The following is a 19,361-nucleotide window of genomic DNA, read 5'->3' on the forward strand; positions in this document are numbered from 1 at the left end:
GTGTGTGTACCTGCAGTAATGCAGCAGCCATGTAGAAGGCTATGAAGATGGATGTTAGTGTGGTGTGTCCTCCCTGCATGGAGTTGATGGTGTAGAGGAAGACCAGGTGACCTGGAGCAACCAGGAGGAAGAGCACCCGTGCTGAACGAGAGTTGACATCTGGGAAAGAGAGAGAAATCAATTAAGTCAATATCAGTCAATATTGTACCTTTTTATGAAACTAATCAATACTCACTGGAACCAAAGAAGGAAGTGCAGGGGGTGGGGCATTTCCTGGGGTTGGGGTCAGGGTCTCCCATGGGGATACCATTCATGTGCAGATAGGTGGAGATTCTACTGGCCTGCACCGCTACCAGGTTACCTCCCACACCTGGCATACACACAATACAGCACACATATGAGACAGACATAGTGTACAGTGCGCATTCGGGAAAGTATTCAGACCCCTTAAGATGATACAGTCTTATACTCAGCTGGCCCCTCCCCGGATGTTGTGTTAAACGCTCTACAACAAAACTTTTTTAGTGTCCAACAAGCTTTCTCTGCCCTTAACCTTGTTCTGAACACCTCTAAAACATGCTATGTTGTTGTCTTAGGTCTCTCTTTATGAAGTGTTGTGTTGTCTCTCTTGTAGTGATGTGTGTTTTGTCCTATATTTTAATTTAATTTATTTTTAATCCCAGCCCCCATCCCCACAGGAGGCTTTTGCCTTTTGGTAGTCCGTCATTTTACATAAGAATTTGTTCTTAAAACTGACTTGCCTGACTTGTTACAGTAAATAAAGGTCAAATAAAAACATCCTTGATGAAAACCTGCTCCAGAGCACTAAGGACCTCAGACTGGGGGGAAGGTTCAGCTTCAAGAAGAAAAACGACCCAAAGCACACAGCCAAGACAACACAGGAGTGGCTTCTGGACAATTTTCAGAATGTCCATGAGTGGCCCAGCCAAAGCCCGGACATGAACCCGATCGAACATCTCTGGAGAGACCTGAAAATACATGTGCAGCGACGCTCCCCATCCAACCTGACAGAGCTTGACAGGATCTGCAGAGAAGAATAGGAGAAACTCCCCAAATACAGGTTTGCCAAGCATGTAGCGTCATACCCAAGAAGACTCGAGGCTGCAATCGCTGCCAAAGGTGCTTCAACAACGTACTGAGTAAAGGTTCTGAACACTTATGTAAATGTCATATCAGTTTTTTTTTCTTTTGAAAAAAATTCTAGAAACCGTTTCTTTTGCTTTGTCATTATGGGGTATTGTCTGTAGATTGATGAGGATTATTATTTTTTAAATACATTTTAGAGTAAGGATGTAACATAACAAAATGTGGAAAAAGTCAAGGGGTCTAAATACTTTCCAAATTCACTGTATCAGTGGTTGTGTATCAGTGGTTGTGTATAAGTGGTTGTGTATCAGTGGTTGTGTGCAGAGTATTCAGTGCCAGGAGAGAGTCTCACCGTTGATAACAGGAGTGAAGACAGCCATGCCAGCGAAGTTGGGGTTGGACACGGTCTTATCTAGGATCAGACCCCCAACACTGAGGAGAGCACAGAGGAAGGGAGGTGAAACACAAGACAGACACAGGTGAGAGATGAGAGGTAGGTGAAACAGGTAGGAGAACAGTGACTCAGATGAGAGGAAGTGAAACATGTAGGAGAACAGAGACACAGATGAGAGAGAGGTGAAACAGGTAGGAGAAGAGTGACTTAGATGAGAGTAAGGTGAGACAGGTAAGAGAACAGTGACATAGATGAGAGGAAGGTGAGACACAGGTGAGAGAGAGGAGGGACATAGGTCTTGCACCTGCTGATTGCCATGGCAATGATGACAGGTTCCCAGCCTGAGTAGAGCACCTCTCTGGTGGAGGGGATCCTCCGAGCGATCAGCACCCACAGAGGGGTCAGCGCCACAAACACAGCACACACCAACGGGTTGGCATAGTCGTTAAACTCTGTAAGAAAACACACACAGGAGTCAGCATCCTTGTTACGCTATACACACACACACTTCATCAGCTCAATATAAAAACGGTACCAACGCATGGTACACAACGCTGTTTGTGAATAGGAAATGTGTTATTACTTTTCCAACATGAGTGTTTCCATCTTTTTATATGTGATGGTGAGGTCACTGAACTAACAGTAGATGGCATAGTTGTGGGGTCACACACTCAGACATACACACATTCCGTACCACTGTGAGGTTAGTGGTGGAATCAAACCTCAAGTAGGCCTATGTTAAAATAAGATCCCTTCTATTAGTGTCAAGCCAGGAAGGGTCGAGTTAAAGTGTTTCCATTGGGACTTTTACTGCCTGAAAAGGCTGATCAGATACTCAGCCACACTCACACCCTGGGGTGAGACAGATAAGTATAACGCAGAGTGGGTGTTGGTGAGATGTGTGTATGTGAGTGATAAGTGTGTCTGAGTGTGTCTGTATCTCAAGCATGTGTTCTATTTAGTTCTGTGATCTCAAGTGTCCGTCTGTGTGTGCGTGCGTGCGTGCGTGCGTGTGTGTGTGTGCGCGCGTACCCAGCTCCTTGTACAGTCCTGTGCTGATGCCAGCCAGCAGAGAGAGGGTGATCAGATCTCCCAGACTGGCAGCGATGGGCGTGGCCACATTGTCAGGGTTGATGCCCACCTTCCTGGATGCGATGATTACACCAATCATAATGATCCCTGCAGACAGAAGGAGGGGCTTAATGTTAAACACACCAATCATAATCAGCTTTATGGAAATATGTAACATGTTGATTTGATCACAGTTTAATCAGTGTTAACTTATTTGGGGTAGGGGGCAGTATTTTCACGTCTGGATGAAAAGCGTGCCCAGAGTAAACTGCCTGCTACACAGGCCCAGATGCTAGGATATGCATATTATTAGTCAATTTAGATAGAAAACACTCTGAAGTTTCTAAAACTGTTTGAATGATGTCTGTGAGTATAACAGAACTCATATGGCAGGAGAAAAAATCCAACCAGGAAGTGGGAAATCTGAGGTTTGTAGGTTTTCAAGTCTTAGCCTATCCAATATACAGTGTCTGTGGGGTCATATTGCACTTCCTAAGGCTTCCACTAGATGTCAACAGTCTTTAGAACCTTGTTTCAGGTTTCTACTGTGAAGTGGGAGAGAATGAGAGCTGATTGAGTCAAGGATCTGCCAGAAGGACATGTGTTCAGTCAGGCGTGTGTCCATTCCCTTTCATTTTTAAAGACAAAGGAATTCTCCGGTTGAAACATTATTGAAGATTTATGATAAAAACATCCTAAAGATTGATTAAATACATCGTTTGACATGTTTCTACGAACTGTAATATAACTTTTTTGACTTTGTCTGGACCTAGTGCCTGCGCATTTGGATTACTGTACTAAATACACGAACAAAAAGGAGGTATTTGGACATAAATTAAGGACTTTATCGAACAAAACTAACATTTATTGTGGAACTGGGATTCCTGGGAGTGCATTCTGATGAAGATCATCAAAGGTAAGTGAATATTTATAATGCTATTTCTGACTTTTGTTGACTCCATAACATGGCGGGTATCTGTATTGCTTGTTTTGGTCTCTGAGCGCTGTACTCAGGTTATTCCATGGTGTGCTTTTTCCATAAAGCTTTTTTGAAATCTGACACAGCAGTTGCATTAAGGGGAAGTATATATTTAATTCCATGCATAACAGTTGTATTTTCATCAACATTTATGATGAGTATTTCTGTAAATTGACATCTTTCACAGGATGTTTTGGAGGCAAAACATAACAATGAGCCAATGTAAACAGAGATTTTTGGATATAAATATGAACTTTATCGAACAAAACATACATGTATTGTGTAACATGAAGTCCTATGAGTGCCATCTGATGAAGATCATCAAAGGTTAGGGATTAATTTTCTCTATTTCTGCTTTTTGTGACTCCTCTCTTTGGCTGGAAAAATGGCTGTGTTTTTTTGTGACAAGGTACTGACCTAACATAATCGCATGGTATGCTTTTGTCGTAAAGCCTTTTTGAAATCTGACACTGTGGTGGGATTAACAACAAGTTTATCTTTAAAATGGTGTATAATACATGTATGTTTGAGGAATTTTAATTATGAGATTTCTGTTGTTTGAATTTGGCGCCCTGCACTTTCACTGGATGTTGGTTAGGTGGGACGTTAGCATTCCACTTACCCTAGAGAGGTTAAATCGTTACTATGTGCATATGAACAATTACAGTCTGAAAAATGTTTACAGTACTATTTATATAGTTATTCTTCTAGTGGTACCTAGTATCAGAGAAGCGATGAATGCAGTTGCCACACTGGAGGCACACAACAGGATAGCATGTCCCAGTCTAAAGTTCCCTTCTGGGATCCAGCCAAAGATCACCGCGGCGATGGACGCCAGGAACCCTACTACCGTGGCCTGGACCTGGGAGAAGGCAGAAAGAGAAGGGGTACTGTAAACTATACTGTACGTGTGTGTCACTGTAGTAAAGGTCTCCTTGACCTGAGGAGGCTTAGTGTGTGTGTGTGTGTGTGTGTGTGTGTGTGTGTGTGTGTGTGTGTGTGTGTGTGTGTGTGTGTGTGTGTGTGTGTGTGTGAGTGAGTACTGTAATCCCCTGGTGAGCTGACCCAGCACACAGTGACTCCCTCTAGCAGGTTATGTGACTGACAGGGATCCAAAGTTCTGGGGTTAGGGGGCTTCCAGGAACCAGTCCAATATTACACATAAGAGCACTTGTACATCTGACTGTGTCCAGTTCTGGTAACAAAATGTCACCTTACCAGGACACACCGTGATTGGACTTATTTTGTGATTTTTTTATGTCGGTGTTCCATCATTCCATGCACATGTTTTGTTTCAGAATGTGTTGAATGGTTTTCTGTTTCACAGTTTTCCATGCAGGTGTGGTGGGATGTTATAGAGTGTTCCATGTGCAAAAGACACGCACACCTGTTTAGGCTGGCTAGCGGAGTAGAACACTTGAAAAAGAAAAGGAGAGCCGCACACTTTAGGAGCTCAGATGCAATCATTTAATAACCTAATGATCAACGTTTCGACAGACAGGCTGTATTCATCAAGGTATAATGATGAAGACAGCGGCTCTCCTTTTCTTTCATAGAGTGTTCCTTACCTGGATGAGGGCGAGGTTTCCAACGATCATCTTCCACATGTCCTTGGCTGAGTCCATCTGACCAATATTAGCCTGCAGAGAGAGACGCAGGAGACCGTAAGAGAACGCAACACAACTATAACACAGATTACCATGAGACCAAGACCACAGCACTCAACGATGTCTGACTGGCCACGGTTTGAAAAGAGGAAAAGGAACCAGAATCATGATGTTTCAAAAGCTGAGAATCTGGACAATTGAGTATGTATACATGTACATGAAAACGTGTGTGTGCGCGCGCTGTGTCATAGGCCCTAGGTTCTGTCAGAACAATAAGGGTTCAATTCTCAAAGAATTCTCAAAGAAGCTCTGACCCCTCCACCCTGCGGCCCACTTATCTCATCTCTGTACACACACACACACACACACACACACACACACACACACACACACACACACACACACACACACACACACACACACACACACACACACACACACACACACACACACACACACACACACACACACACACACACACACACACACACACACGTCTCTCTCATTCATGGTCTCAAGCATCAAGTGGCTGTCCAACAGAGGCACAGTGTGTGTCAGAGGCTATGAGCCTAATGACCACACTGCTCAGAGGCGTGTGTGTGTGTCTGTATCTGTGTCAGTCATTTAAGGAAGTTGAAAGAGGAAGGGTGAGCCTTCAGGGGCCGTGTTTCAAACCCATGTGTACAGAGAGAGATGAGTGGAGTTGGCTGCATGGTGGATAAGGGGGCACAAGGCAGGGAGATAAGAGACAGGGCAGGTCACACTACACTACACACACCAGCCACCCAAACAATAAAGAAACCATACGCTCACACACACACACACACACCACTGACGGCGTGATGACGGCAGCAAGGGCTCAGCCAGAATAGGCCACAATGTCACGTAAGCTTTAGCCTTGGTTGTTTTTCGGTTGGTGTGTGTTTTTCCAGCTGTTGAAGGCTATGAGCTGGTGGTGAGATAAGGCAGTGTCTAAGGGTTTAGTGTGTGACAGTAAATGACGGTAGCTAGCTACCCCGCTATCTTTTTGTTAGCCTAGCACTCATCCCTCTTTTAGGCTTAGAGAGAAAGAGAGCAGGAATAGCAGATATTACATTTATTATGAACATTTACATTAAACCATGCCAATAATGGATGTCAGAGTGAGTTTAGCCCAGAATCTCCTCAACCCCTAAACAAAAACAACCATTTTCAGCAGATCAAAATAAGAAAGAAGACAGAGATGTGGTCATGTGGATGGCATTCTGTCTCAGCCCCTGGGATCAACCATTTTTTCTTTGATAGGCTCATTAGGAAACTTACAGTGATCTTAATCTGTTGATAATGAGTAATTCCGTGGAAAGAAACGTGGCCAACTGGAGCGAGCCAAGATCCTCCAAGAAAAACAATAACTCTAGGTGGAACGGGAGTAGGCTAATGTCACACCAAACAAATGACATACACAGTCCATCTGCCAGATCATACACGCTCAAGTCACCTGGCTGCCACCAAGTCGCAACAGCAAGGAAAGCAGTAAAGTTTCCTACATAAAAAATGCATCCACCCTTCCTCCTTCCAGTCTTGGAATGGGGGTTACCCAACATAGCAATATCTGGGAGCCCTACACTCAATTCACCTGCATCACAACTCAAAGGTCAAGACAGGAAAGAACTGGAAAAGCTTATCACATTCTGCTGTGTTTGTCAGGCTGTTTTCCCACAAGCCAGTGGAAGGAATGTGTGGATTGATGTGCTTAATAGCAGCAGTGAGCTACTAAATTTAGGTACTACATAGTTCTAGGAATACATTCTTAGAAAAAAGGGTTTCCAAAAAGGTTATTTGGCTGTCCCCATAGGATAACCCTTTATGGTTCCAGGTAGAACCCTTTTGGGTTCCATGTAGAACCCTCTGTGGAAAGAGTTCTACATCTAACCCAAAAGGGTACTTCCTGGAACCAAAAAGGGTTCTTTAAAGGGTTCTCCCATGGCCGGCTATAGCCTTTTGGGCTAGAGCTTTTAGGCCCCCCACCTTGCGGCAAAAGATTTTAGTGGCCCCCCTCTTGATGGTGGAGAGAAATGTATTTTTTTCAAGGTTAATTTCCTGCAATTCTACACGTTTTGCCATGGGGCGTAGAGAAAATGTTGCAGTTTTAAAGCAATTTTTATGCTCTCCTACTCATTTTGCCACAGGGCAGAGAGAAAAAAAATTGCAATTACAAATTTGCACTACCTGCAATTCTACACATTTTGTAATGACTAATGCCATGTTATATCATATCTGAATGACTAACACAATCAATCGGGGCCCACTGGAGGTCAAGGCCCCTGGGCACGTTCCCTGCATGCCCGGTCGGTATTCGGCCATGATTAATTAATTTAGCTGGACCGCTACCTCGCACAACACTCGCCCGACAGTTGCCCCCCTTTAAGCAGCAAAGTGTAAACAGAATTGTTTCGTTAAGCCAACACTCTTCCAGTAAAAATTGTAATAGCAGAGCAATTTAAAAAAAAAGCTGAAATGTACAGACATTTTACTTATATTTGAAACTTGTTTTATGGAATTACCTGTAATTGTAGTAACAGCCTGTTGCATTCTGAGATTGTCACCGTAGTTTAAAATCTAAAAATGTTTTTCTTTGCTTGACTGTATTGAGCCACCAGGCAAGAAGCAACTCCCAAGGGAATTATCAATGTTTTCAGTCTCTATTTGCTTTTACCTCATACAATGTCTTCTATGATATTGATAAAAATTTGAGCTGTGGACCAAGAATGTTGCATTGCCAGCCACAACGAAAGGTAAGGCAACGATTGAATGTAAATTCAAAAGTAGATATCTCTTTCGCCATTCCACTCCTCAGACTCTCCTTCATCTCTCGTAGTGTGAATATGGCCTAACTACCAATCTAAACATTTTAGTTGACATGACTAATTGAGTGACTGTCAGAAACTGATATGAGAGAAACTGCTGATGCCCAACCATATTTTAAATTGCACCTGGTGTATTGTACTATCCTTACTCTCAATAGTAAGTTGTCTGTAGGCCCTGCATTAAAGACCAACATGTTTTATATTTTGAAATGTTTTAAATGTCACCTTTATTTAACCAGGGAGGCCAGTTGAGAACATGCTCTCATTTACAACTGCTATCTGGCCAAGATAAAGCAAAGCAGTGCGACAAAAACAACAACACAGAGTTACACATAACAAACGTACAGTCAATAACACAATAGAAAAGAAGAAAAATCTATGTACAGTGTGTGTAAATGTAGAAGAGTAGGGAGGTAGGCAATGAATAGGCCATAGAAGCAAAACAATTCAAACGTAGCATTAATACTGGAATGATAGATGTGCAGATGATGATGTGCAAGTAGAGATACTGGTGTGAAAAAGAGCAAGAGGGTAAGTAAAAATATGGGGATGAGGTAGTTGGGTGTGCTATTTACAGATTGGCTGTGCACAGGTACAGTGATCGGTAAGCTGCTGACAGCTGATGCTTAAAGTTAGAGAGGGAGATATAAGACTCCAGCTTCAGAGATTTTTGCAATTCGTTCCAGTCATTGGCAGCAGAGAACTGGAAGGAAAGGTGGCAAAAGTAAGTGTTGGCTTTGGGGATGACCAGTGAGATATACCTGCTGGAGCGCATGCTATGGGTGTGTGTTGCTATGGTGACCAGTGAGCTGAGATGACGGGCTTTACCTAGCAAAGATTTATAGATGACCTGGAGCCAGTGGGTTTGGCAAGGGCCAGCCAACGAGAGCATACAGGTCGCAGAAGTGGATAGTATGTGGGGCTTTGGTGACAAAACGTATGGCATTGTGATAGACTGCATCCAATTTGCTGAGTAGAGTGTTGGGAGGCTATTTTGAAAATGACATCGCAAAAGTCAAGGATCGGTAGGATAGTCAGTTTTACGAGGGTATGTTTGGCAGCATGAGTGAAGGAGGTTTTGTTGTGAAATAGGAAGCCAATTCTAGATTTACTTTTGGATTGAAGATGCTTAATGTGCGTCTGGAAGGAGAGTTTACAGTCTAGCCAGACACCTAGGTATTTGTAGTTGTCCACATATTCTAAGTCAGAACCATCCAGAGTAGTGATGCTAGAAGGGCGGGCAGGTGCGGGCAGCGATGGGTTGAAGAGCATGCATTTAGTTTTACTTGCATTTAAGAGCAGTTGGAGGCCACAGAAGGAGAGTTGTATTGAATTGAAGCTCATCTGGAGGTTTGTTAATACAGTGTCCAAAGAAGGGCCAGAAGTAAGCGGAATGGTGTCGTCTGTGTAGAGGTGGATCAGAGAATCACCAGCAGCAAGAGCATATCATTGATATATACAGAGATAAGAGTTGGCCCGAGAATTGAACCCTGTGGCACACCCATAGAGACTGCCAGAGGTTCAAACAACAATCCCTCCGATTTGACACACTGAACTCTGTCTGAGAAGTAGTTGGTGAACCACGCAAGGCAGTCATTTGAGAAGCCAAGGCTATTGAGTCTGCCGATAAGAATGCGGTGATTGACAGAGTTGAAAGCCTTGGCCTGGTCAATGAAGACGGCTGCAGAGTACTGTCTTTTATCGATGGCGGTTATGATATTATTTAGGACCTTGAGCGTGGCTGAGGTGCATCCATGACCAGCTCGGAAACCAGATTGCATAGTGGAGAAAGGTACGGTGGGATTCAAAATGGTCTGTGATCTGTTTATTAACTTGGCTTTCAAAGATTTAAGAAAGGCAGGGCAGGATGGACATAGGTCTATAACAGTTTGGGTATAGAGTGTCTCCCCCTTTGAAGAGGGGGATGACCGAGGCAGCTTTCCAATCTTTGGGGGATCTCAGAAAATACAAAACAATTTTGGCGGATCATTTTAGAAGGCGAAGGTCCAGATTGTCTAGCCCAGCTGATTCGTAGGGATCCAGATTTTGCAGCTCTTTCAGAACATCAGCTTTGGGTGAAGGAGAAGCGGGGGGGAGGCTTGGGCAAGTTGCAGGGGGTGCTGAGATGTTGGCCGGGGTAGGGGTAGCCAGGTGGAAAGCATGGCCAGCCGTAGAAAAATACTTATTGAAAATATCGATTATTGTGGATTTATCAGTGGTGACAGTGTTTCATATCCTCAGTGCAGTGGGCAGCTGGGAGGAGGTGCACTTATTCTCAATGGACTTTACAGTGTCCCAACAGTTTTTGGATTTAGTGCTACAGGAAGCAAATTTCTGTTTGAAAATGCTAGCCTTAGCTTTCCTAGCTGACTGAGTATATTTGTTCCCGACTTCCCTGAAAAGTTGCATATAGCAGGGGCTATTCGATGCCAATGCAAAACACCACATGTTATTTTTGTGCTGGTCAAATCTGGGTTGAACCAAGGGCGATATCTGTTCTTAGTTCTACATTTGTTGAATGGGGCATGCTTCTTTAAGATGGAGAGGAAAGCACTTTTGAAGAGCAACCAGGCATCCTCTACTGACGGGATGAGGTCAATATCCTTCCAGGATACTCGGGCCAGGTCGATTAGAAAGGCCTGCTCGATGAAGTGTTTTAGGGAGCGTTTGACAGTGATGAGGGGTGGTTGTTTGACCGCGGACCCATTATGCACGCAGGCAATGAGGCAGTGATCGCTGAAATCCTGGTTGAAGACAGCAGAGGTGTATTTAGAGGGCACATTGGTCAGGATAATATCTAAGAGGGTTAAAGGAAATTGGGATAAATAAAAAAATATAGCAGTTTAATTTCAGGACTAAAAAAATGGACAGCTGTGCCATAACGATCGCAAAATAGTTGGGAAGAGATATTCGATGTACCGATTCCATGGTACATTGTTTATGAACTGATAAGCAAAACAAGGCCGGATTCAAAACTTGAGGTGGGTCATGAGAAATCAAACTGGATGGACATCAGAAATAGATGGGAGAGGTTGAGGGTAGAAGGAGGACAGGACTAAAAACAAACTAAATATAACTTATGTAGAATAGATTGTGTCCGTAAAATGTATATAGTGTGTGTAAGCTAGAGGTAGAGGCCTAAGTGTTTTTTGTTAGTTTACTCCAATTAGGGGAGTGGTACGGTTATCGGAAAAAAAGTAAAGAAAAAATAATAATTGAGACCCCAACTACGTAAGAAATTCATTTTTTCTCTAATGAGTAGGCTTGCATTTTGATGAATTCATACAACTATCACACCTGTGCATATTATTAAATGACACTGATGTTTAAGATAAAACCATGTTATGTTGATAACTAATATTGAAAGGAGATATGAAGCAATCTAACTAGATTAGAAGGCCTAGGCTACTTCATCCTAATGTAAGCTAAATGCATTGGATACAAAACAAATACTGGCATGTGATAAAGGATAACATGTCCAATATAATTATATAAATGGATATCAAACAAGAATATACACTCAGTGTACAGTTTATTAGGCACACCACCCTGTTCATGAAAATGGTACGCCACGTAGCCGTGGCTTGATATATAAAGCAGACAGGCATCGAGGCATTCAATTACTGTTTGATTGAACATTAGAATGGACAAAACGAGTGACCTAAGCGAATTTGAGCATGGTATGATCATCTGTGCCAGGCGCGTGGTTTCTAGTTTCTCAGAAATGGCCGGCATCCTGTGTCTAGGTTTTACAAAGAATGGTGCAACAAACAAAACACATCCAGTCAGAGGCAGTTCTGTGGGGGAAAACAAGTCGTTGATGAGCGGTCGAAGGAGAATGGCAAGAATCGTTCAAGCTAACAGGCAGTCCACAAACAGGCAAATAACGGCGCAGTACAACAGTGGTGTGCAGAACGGCATCTCGGAACGCACGACTCATCGGTCCTTGTCACGGATGGGCTATTGCACCAGATAACCACACCGGGTTCCACTCCTAAAACAGGAAAAAGTGGCTCCAGTGGGCAAGCGATCACCAACACAGGACAATTGAGGAGTGGAAAAACTTTGCCTGGTCTGACAAATCCCACTTCCTGTTGGTCATGCTGATGGCAGAGTCCAAATTTGACATACGAAGCAGGAGTCCATGGCCCCATCCTGCCTGGTGTCAACGGTACAGGTTGGTGGCGGTGGTGTAAGAGTGTGGTGAATGCTTTTCTGGCACATGTTAGGTCCCTTGATACTGAAGGATTCAGGCTGTTCTGGAGGCAAAGGTGGGTCCGACCCGTTACTAGATGGTTGTACCTAATAAACTGGACACTGAGTGTCTATTCAATTAAATAAATACAGCATTGTAATAGTGTTGATGCCTTTCTCTCCTTACATGGGATTAGCCAGATGATCTGCGGTCACCAGATGCCCAAGCCTCAAAACCAGAAACATGTGGAGACATCAACATTTGTAATTTTAATAAATGTTAACCTTTTTATTGTTTTTCCTGTATCTGTGCATGAGTACTTAAAACACAGTCCATTGTACAAAATAAGTCATTCCCAAGTGAGGGACAGGGAGATTAACCTCCAACATTCATACACTTGTTTGGTACAGTAGGACAAATTCAATTAATTGTGGTCTAAATTGAAGACTTGCACACAGTGCAATCCCCTGGGACATAAATCACTGTATCACTGTAATCATCTGTATTATAGAATGAGCTTCCTAAATTGTCCTGACAAATCTGGATGATAAACGATAACATGGGTGAATCTATTTCTATCTAACATTGTGATATTGCACACTCCTAAATAATATCCTGAGACATGGTAATTATCCTGGTGACTGGCAGGTTCCAGACAAGTTCTTTACATCTGCAGGGTGTCAGGGTGAGATGTTCTTCAACCTGGAACAAGCAGACACAAGGGGGAAGAAATTAACCTCACTGCTCAAATTTCTGTGCTGGTTCAAGTTGCTGAAGCCGCAACAATGTCCCTCATTTAGGAATGACTTATTAACGTGCAATCGCTTTGTTAACAGTTTTGCATATTTTTTCAGGCTTGGTCAAGTTGTTTAAAGTAAGAGTAGAATAACTTAGCCTCTAATTTTAACTAGTAACACCAACCCCAATAGTGCAAAACAATATTGGAAGGGAAGGTGGCAAGATAAAGTTAGCTAACGTTAGGTAAACAGACACTGCAGGCAGCTAGTTAGCAAAACAGAATGAACAAATAACTCGGCTGGCTAGCAAGCCTAGATTGAACAGAACACATCTAGCTGCATTTCCTAAGTCTTTCATCAGATGTTGTTAAAATGTCTTCCGTCCAAATGAATCGGCAGGACCGTTTTCTCCTGCCGAGCCAATGCAATGGAGTGAAACGCGATCAGGTGCCCACTTCAGTCCCTGAAAACAAATGGAAGAAAACAATTTGTTACATGTCTTCAGCTGGCTAGCAAGTTCACCATTTCATGATTTTAAAACTGTACGGATCTTCACAATTGACATATTGCTGAATCTATGATTAGTTAGTTAGGTTGTTCATCTTTAAACAGCCAATAAGCAGAATGAGATCGCCTGCTAGCTAGCTATCACATCCAACATGTTAGCTAACTTGACAACGGGCTGATAAACAACAGTTACTCAATTTTTTAATTCAAAATTAATATGAAAGTTTGTACATAATTTGGTTAATAAATAAACATTATACTTACATTTTGAAGTTATTCCTTATTCTTCTGGAAAATGTTATCTCAAGTGGGGACTTCTGTGTGCCATTATTTTTTATTTTTTGTTTTGAAAGTATATTGGAAAGTTTCTTAGTAGCAAGCTAACTTTTTAGTTTGGATCCCATGGCACATTTGGCATCAGTTGCTGGGACTGCTACACTCTGTTCAGTGATCCTGCCAACCAAGGCCAGGACTGAGGAGCTATTTGGCATAGCAACTAGCCTAGCTGCTGGCTAGCTGCCTATCAAGCTAGCAGGGTTTGTTGAGGGCTTGAACACGGCCCGCAACGTGGTTAGACATTGTGGCTGGGACTGCGGATTGTCCCGGGTTTGTGGCTGTCTAGATCCCTGCGGTTTGTTGTGTTCAATCTTCCCTGTGACCTACCCAGGGTCAGCTCGATGAGGTGAAACAGGAGAACGGCAAGATGTCGGCAAACTGTAAGTCATTGAGAGAGGACATCAGTTCTGTGTGTGAATCCATGATAACAATGATGGATACATCTCGAGGGACAATCAAGGCAAAACAACGGAATTGCAAAATCCTGAGATTCTGGGACCTAGATGGAGTCAGAGGACAAAGTGAAGGAAATGAACTCTGAGAAATTGATGGAACACCGGAAGATTGAGGTGGAACCTGCCTACAGGACTGGAAAACCCACCACCAGCCCAGGTGACAGGCCTAGGCCGATAGTGGTCAAGTTCCTGAGGTTCAAGGACAAGGTAGCTGTTCTGGAAAGAGCCAAGAACTTGAGAGGAATGTATATATTCCTCAACGAGGACTATCCTGAAGCTGTGCGCCAGAAGAGGAAAGAACTTATTCCAGCCATGAAAGCTCCTAGAGTGCGTTGGGACATTGCTTACATCTGCTATGACAGGCTAATTGTCCACCCTCCCAGAAGCCTGGAAGGGATGAGAGAGCCAATCCTATGGGTTTGTAGCTTCAATACCGCCTCACACACACCAATTAATGGAGAGCTGAAAGTATATATTTTTATTTTGCTTTGCTCTTTTCATATGTTTATCTCTAATAAGCTACCCAGGAAAAGACTGAACATAGCCCATATTATTATATGTGGCCTTAGAAATAAGGTTCATGAAATCAATAACTTAAAAAAAAAATCTTTATTGAATATCCGAAACATACAATATACTAATAGCATCGAAGCCGCTAAACAGCTACATCATACCAGTCATCCAACAAACTCCCATTCAGAGCGACACACAGAAGCATCCAGGGTCAATGCCCTGCTCAAAGGCACGTTGACAGGTCTCCCAACAGGCCAAAAAACATGAACCCGAACCCTCCAAGATCCAACACAGTTCCCCAATAGCTGTCCCTCAACCATTCGAGACCTCTCCCACAGTCCCCCCCTCCCCAAGAAGAAAAATATAAATAAAAAATACCATTAATTCCATTCCCCACCCCTGTAACGGTCGTCGTCGGTGGAAGAAGGTGAGGAACAAGGTGCAGCATGGTATGTGTCCATATTTATTAAATGAACACTGAAATAACAAAATAATAAAGAAATGACCGAGAACAGTTCTGGCTGGTGCAGACACACAACAGAAAACAATCACCCACCCAACACAATAGAAAACAGGCTACCTAATTATGGTTCTCAATCAGAGACAACGATTGACAGCTGCCTCTGAGAACCATACCAGGCCAAACACAGAAATAGCAAATCAAAGAAAAGCTAACAAAGACAACCCACCCAACTCACTCCCTGACCATACTAAAACAAAGACATAACAAAAGAACTAAGGTCAGAACGTGACATACCCCCCCCAAAGTTGCGGACTCCGGCCGCAAAACCTGAACCTATAGGGGAGGGTCTGGGTGGGTGTCTGTCTGCGGTGGCGGCGCTGGCGCGGGACGTGGACTCCACTCCACCATAGTCCTTGTCCGCCTCTTAGCCCGCCTCCGTGGCCTCTTAAGAGCAGTGACCCTTGCCGCCGATCTCGGACTGGGGACCCTAGCCACGGGTCCCGAATGGATGGGAGACTCCGGCAGATCCGGACTGGAGGGAGCACCTGTAGGAAGGAGACAGAGAGACAGCCTGGTGCGGGGGGCTGCCACCGGAGGGCTGGTGCGTGGAGGTAGCACCGGATAGACCGGACCGTGAAGGCGCACTGGAGCTCTCGAGCACCGAGCCTGCCCAACCCTACCTGGCTGAATGCTCCCCGTAGCCAGGCCAGTGCGGCGAGGTGGAATAGCCCTCACTGGGCTGTGCTGGCGAACCGGGGACACATTTACATTTACATTACATTTAAGTCATTTAGCAGACGCTCTTATCCAGAGCGACTTACAAATTGGTGCATTCACCTTATGACATCCAGTGGAACAGCCACTTTACAATAGTGCATCTAAATCTTTTAAGGGTGGGGGGTGAGAAGGATTACTTTATCCTATCCTAGGTATTCCTTAAAGAGGTGGGGTTTCAGGTGTCTCCGGAAGGTGGTGATTGACTCCGCTGTCCTGGCGTCGTGAGGGAGTGTGTTCCACCATTGGGGAGCCAGAGCAGCGAACAGTTTTGACTGGGCTGAGCGGGAACTGTACTTCCTCAGTGGTAGGGAGGCGAGCAGGCCAGAGGTGGATGAACGCAGTGCCCTTGTTTGGGTGTAGGGCCTGATCAGAGCCTGGAGGTACTGAGGTGCCGTTCCCCTCACAGCTCCGTAGGCAAGCACCATGGTCTTGTAGCGGATGCGAGCTTCAACTGGAAGCCAGTGGAGAGAGCGGAGGAGCGGGGTGACGTGAGAGAACTTTGGAAGGTTGAACACCAGACGGGCTGCGGCGTTCTGACACCATGCGTAGGGCTGGTGCCATGTACCCCGGCCCGAGGAGACGAACTGGAGATCAGATGTGCTGAGCCGGCTTCATGGCACCTGGCTCGATGCCCACTCTAGCCCGGCCGATACGAGGCGCTGCTATGTACCGCACCGGGCTATGCCTGCGCACCGGGGACACCGTGCGCCTCATGGCATAACACAGTGCCTGCCCGGTCCACCTCTCTCCACAGTAAGCACGGGGAGTTGGCTCAGGTCTCCTACCTGACTTAGCCACACTCCCTCCCAACACATTTTTGGGGCTCCCTCTCGGGCTTCCTTGCCAGCCGTGTTCCCTCAAAGCGCTGGCCCCCTTTACCTGCTGCCTCCGCTCTCCTGGCTGCCTTCACCTGTTCCCATGGGAGGCGATCCCTTCCAGCCAGGATCTCCTCCTATGTGTAGCAACCCTTGCCGTCCAGAATGTCTTCCCATGTCCATTCCTCCTTATAGCGCTGCTCCTGCCCATTACCACGCTGCTTGGGCCTTTGGTGGTGGGTAATTCTGTAACGGTCGTCGTCGGTGGAAGAAGGTGAGGACCAAGGTGCAGCGTGGTATGTGTCCATATGTATTAAATGAATACGGAAATAACAAGATAACAAAGAGAAACGACCGAAAACAGTTCTGGCTGGTGCAGACACACAACAGAAAACACACACCCCACACACACATGTCCAGAAATGTCCACACAGGCACCTACACACACACGCACACACACACAACACACACACTCACCGCTGTGGACAGTCTGGAAGCCAGTGTCATCTCCAGGTTGCCCTTTAACCCCAGCAGCGCTGGGACCAGGATGAAGACTTCTGTCACCTCTGTAAACACCGTCCAGTGCTGCAACACAAGAACACAGTCTGAAACCTGATCTCTTCCTTTTCTCAGTGACATGCTATCTGTTCAAACCGTGTTGGAATCATAATCATATTCCCTCTGGAGAGGAGCAAGGTCATTTTGACCTTACACTGTAACCATTCACCACCCTCTTTCTGTCACTTCTCTCTCCCTCTCTTCTCTAAACATCCACCTGCTCCTTATCTATCCCTCTCCTCTCTCTCTTCCCGTACCCTTTCTCGCCATTCTCCCTGTCTTCAACAACACTATAATAAAACACTGTAACAAGATTTATTTTATTGATATTACCTTTCATACAGTACTTGCAGCCCACATTGTTTTTACTGTAACCCTCCATCTGCCTGCTAGCTCTTGTGCTGAGGCAGAGAGATAGCAGGCAGATTGGCAAAGAGGAAGAGAGTATTTAATACTCTCTGCCTCTGTTCCAGTTACCATACCTCTCCACAGTGAACGACTTAGTCTGGGGCAAAGTCAGCCAGGAGCAAGGCCAGCTAAATCTAAAGGGTCATTTAGATATACTGTATGGCCTGGGATGGGAGACATCAGAGAAAATGAATAAATGACAAATGCTCACGCTCACGCAGCTGAGTTGCTGTAGAATCAAATGGAAATTCCCAGTTGATGACTCTGTGGTCCTGGAGCTGATTACCGGCCCACTATGCCCCCCACTTTAGCTGTATTCCAGCCCTTGAGATGGTCTCTATGAGTCCCTGAACTGATGACTGTGGTAAAGTGCCTCTCTGATGTTTCTCCATTAGCCCAGTGCAGTGGCAGGAGCAGCAAAGTGGGACAGAGGATAGACAGGGCTGGTGCATAAGGATGAGGATGATTTTGGGATACATGGCTAAGGAATGACTGGGTTAGACTCACTATAAGGTTGGGGCAGTGGTACAAGCCTGGGGTTGGGGCATAAAGCTGGGGGTTGGGGCTGGGGTATAAGGCTGGGGGGATGGGGTTGGGGCTGGGGTTGGGGCTGGGGTATAAGGCTGGAGGGATGGGGTTGGGGCTGGGGAATAAGGCTGGGGGGATGGGGTTGGGGCTGGGGTATAAGGCTGGGGGATGGGGTTGGGGCTGGGGTATAAGGCTGGGGGATGGGGTTGGGGTTGGGGTATAAGGCTGGGGGATGGGGTTGGGGTTGGGGCTGGGGAATAAGGCTGGGGGGATGGGGTTGGGGCTGGGGTATAAAGCTGGGGGTTGGGGTTGGGGCTGGGGAATAAGGCTGGGGGGATGGGGTTTGGGCTGGGGTATAAGGCTGGGGGATGGGGTTGGGGCTGGGGTATAAGGCTGGGGACAATAATCCATCAACTGAGAAAGCGCTTGCCTTCAGAGTGAGTCCCACCTGCCCCCAGCACTTGCAGCTCATCGCTCAGCCCACAGCTAAATCAATACTGAGAAGGCTGTAGGGGAGAGGAATAACATCTAGATAACTTTATCCTGCCTACACATCCCTACAGTGAGAAATAGCTGTGTTTCATCAGCAGTCTGGGTGGAGGTGATAGCACTGTTAACCTCCTCTCTGTCTGTCAGCAGCCTGGGCTCTTTAAAACGGTTGACTCTACAGGGACCCCACCACCCCACCTTCTGTCCCTCTCCCAACCCAGCTCTGGTTAGCCAACCACCCTAACCCACTTCTCTCTCTCTGTCTCTCTTCTATTAAACTCTACCTCTTTCATCCCTCCCTTTTCCTTTCCCTACTTTCACCCTGTCCTCCTCTCTCTACTCTCCTCTCCAGCTGTTATATATGTTGTTGTCTCCAATGGAACAGTGGAGCCCAGCCAACACCTCACCCCCCAACGACCAGCCCCAGTTCTGCAAACTCTGTGGATATCAGAGTCAGTATCATGGTGTATCAAGAGGAAAGGAACGCAGCCCTGTTTGTCCAGTGTTGCTCATGTGGAGTGTTCACCGGGCATACCCCCCACGATAATTATTTTTTAGAAGATCTGGTGACTTTTT

General features: G+C 45.3%; 1 protein-coding gene across 24 annotated transcripts in view; it reads right to left on the reverse strand.

Moving 5' to 3' along the window:
- The window catches only part of LOC118400251 (solute carrier family 41 member 1-like), a 43,521-nt gene that overhangs the window by 4,009 nt on the left and 20,151 nt on the right, over window positions 1-19,361 (reverse strand). For all 24 annotated transcript variants that reach the window (XR_008074254.1, XR_008074267.1, XR_008074259.1 and 21 more), the window contains exons 3-10: window positions 17,280-17,387; window positions 5,120-5,191; window positions 4,269-4,413; window positions 2,534-2,680; window positions 1,806-1,953; window positions 1,460-1,539; window positions 236-370; window positions 11-159 (exon numbers count right to left, since the gene is read on the reverse strand). Coding sequence is in view for 2 of the 24 variants with exons in the window: in XM_035796920.2 (XP_035652813.2) it covers window positions 11-159; window positions 236-370; window positions 1,460-1,539; window positions 1,806-1,953; window positions 2,534-2,680; window positions 4,269-4,413; window positions 5,120-5,191; window positions 17,280-17,387 (984 nt within the window). In the remaining 22 variants the exon portion in view is untranslated. The remainder of the gene's footprint in view (window positions 1-10; window positions 160-235; window positions 371-1,459; window positions 1,540-1,805; window positions 1,954-2,533; window positions 2,681-4,268; window positions 4,414-5,119; window positions 5,192-17,279; window positions 17,388-19,361) is intronic.

This window comes from Oncorhynchus keta, chromosome 21, assembly GCF_023373465.1.
Source record: "Oncorhynchus keta strain PuntledgeMale-10-30-2019 chromosome 21, Oket_V2, whole genome shotgun sequence".
Classification (NCBI taxonomy): domain Eukaryota; kingdom Metazoa; phylum Chordata; class Actinopteri; order Salmoniformes; family Salmonidae; genus Oncorhynchus; species Oncorhynchus keta.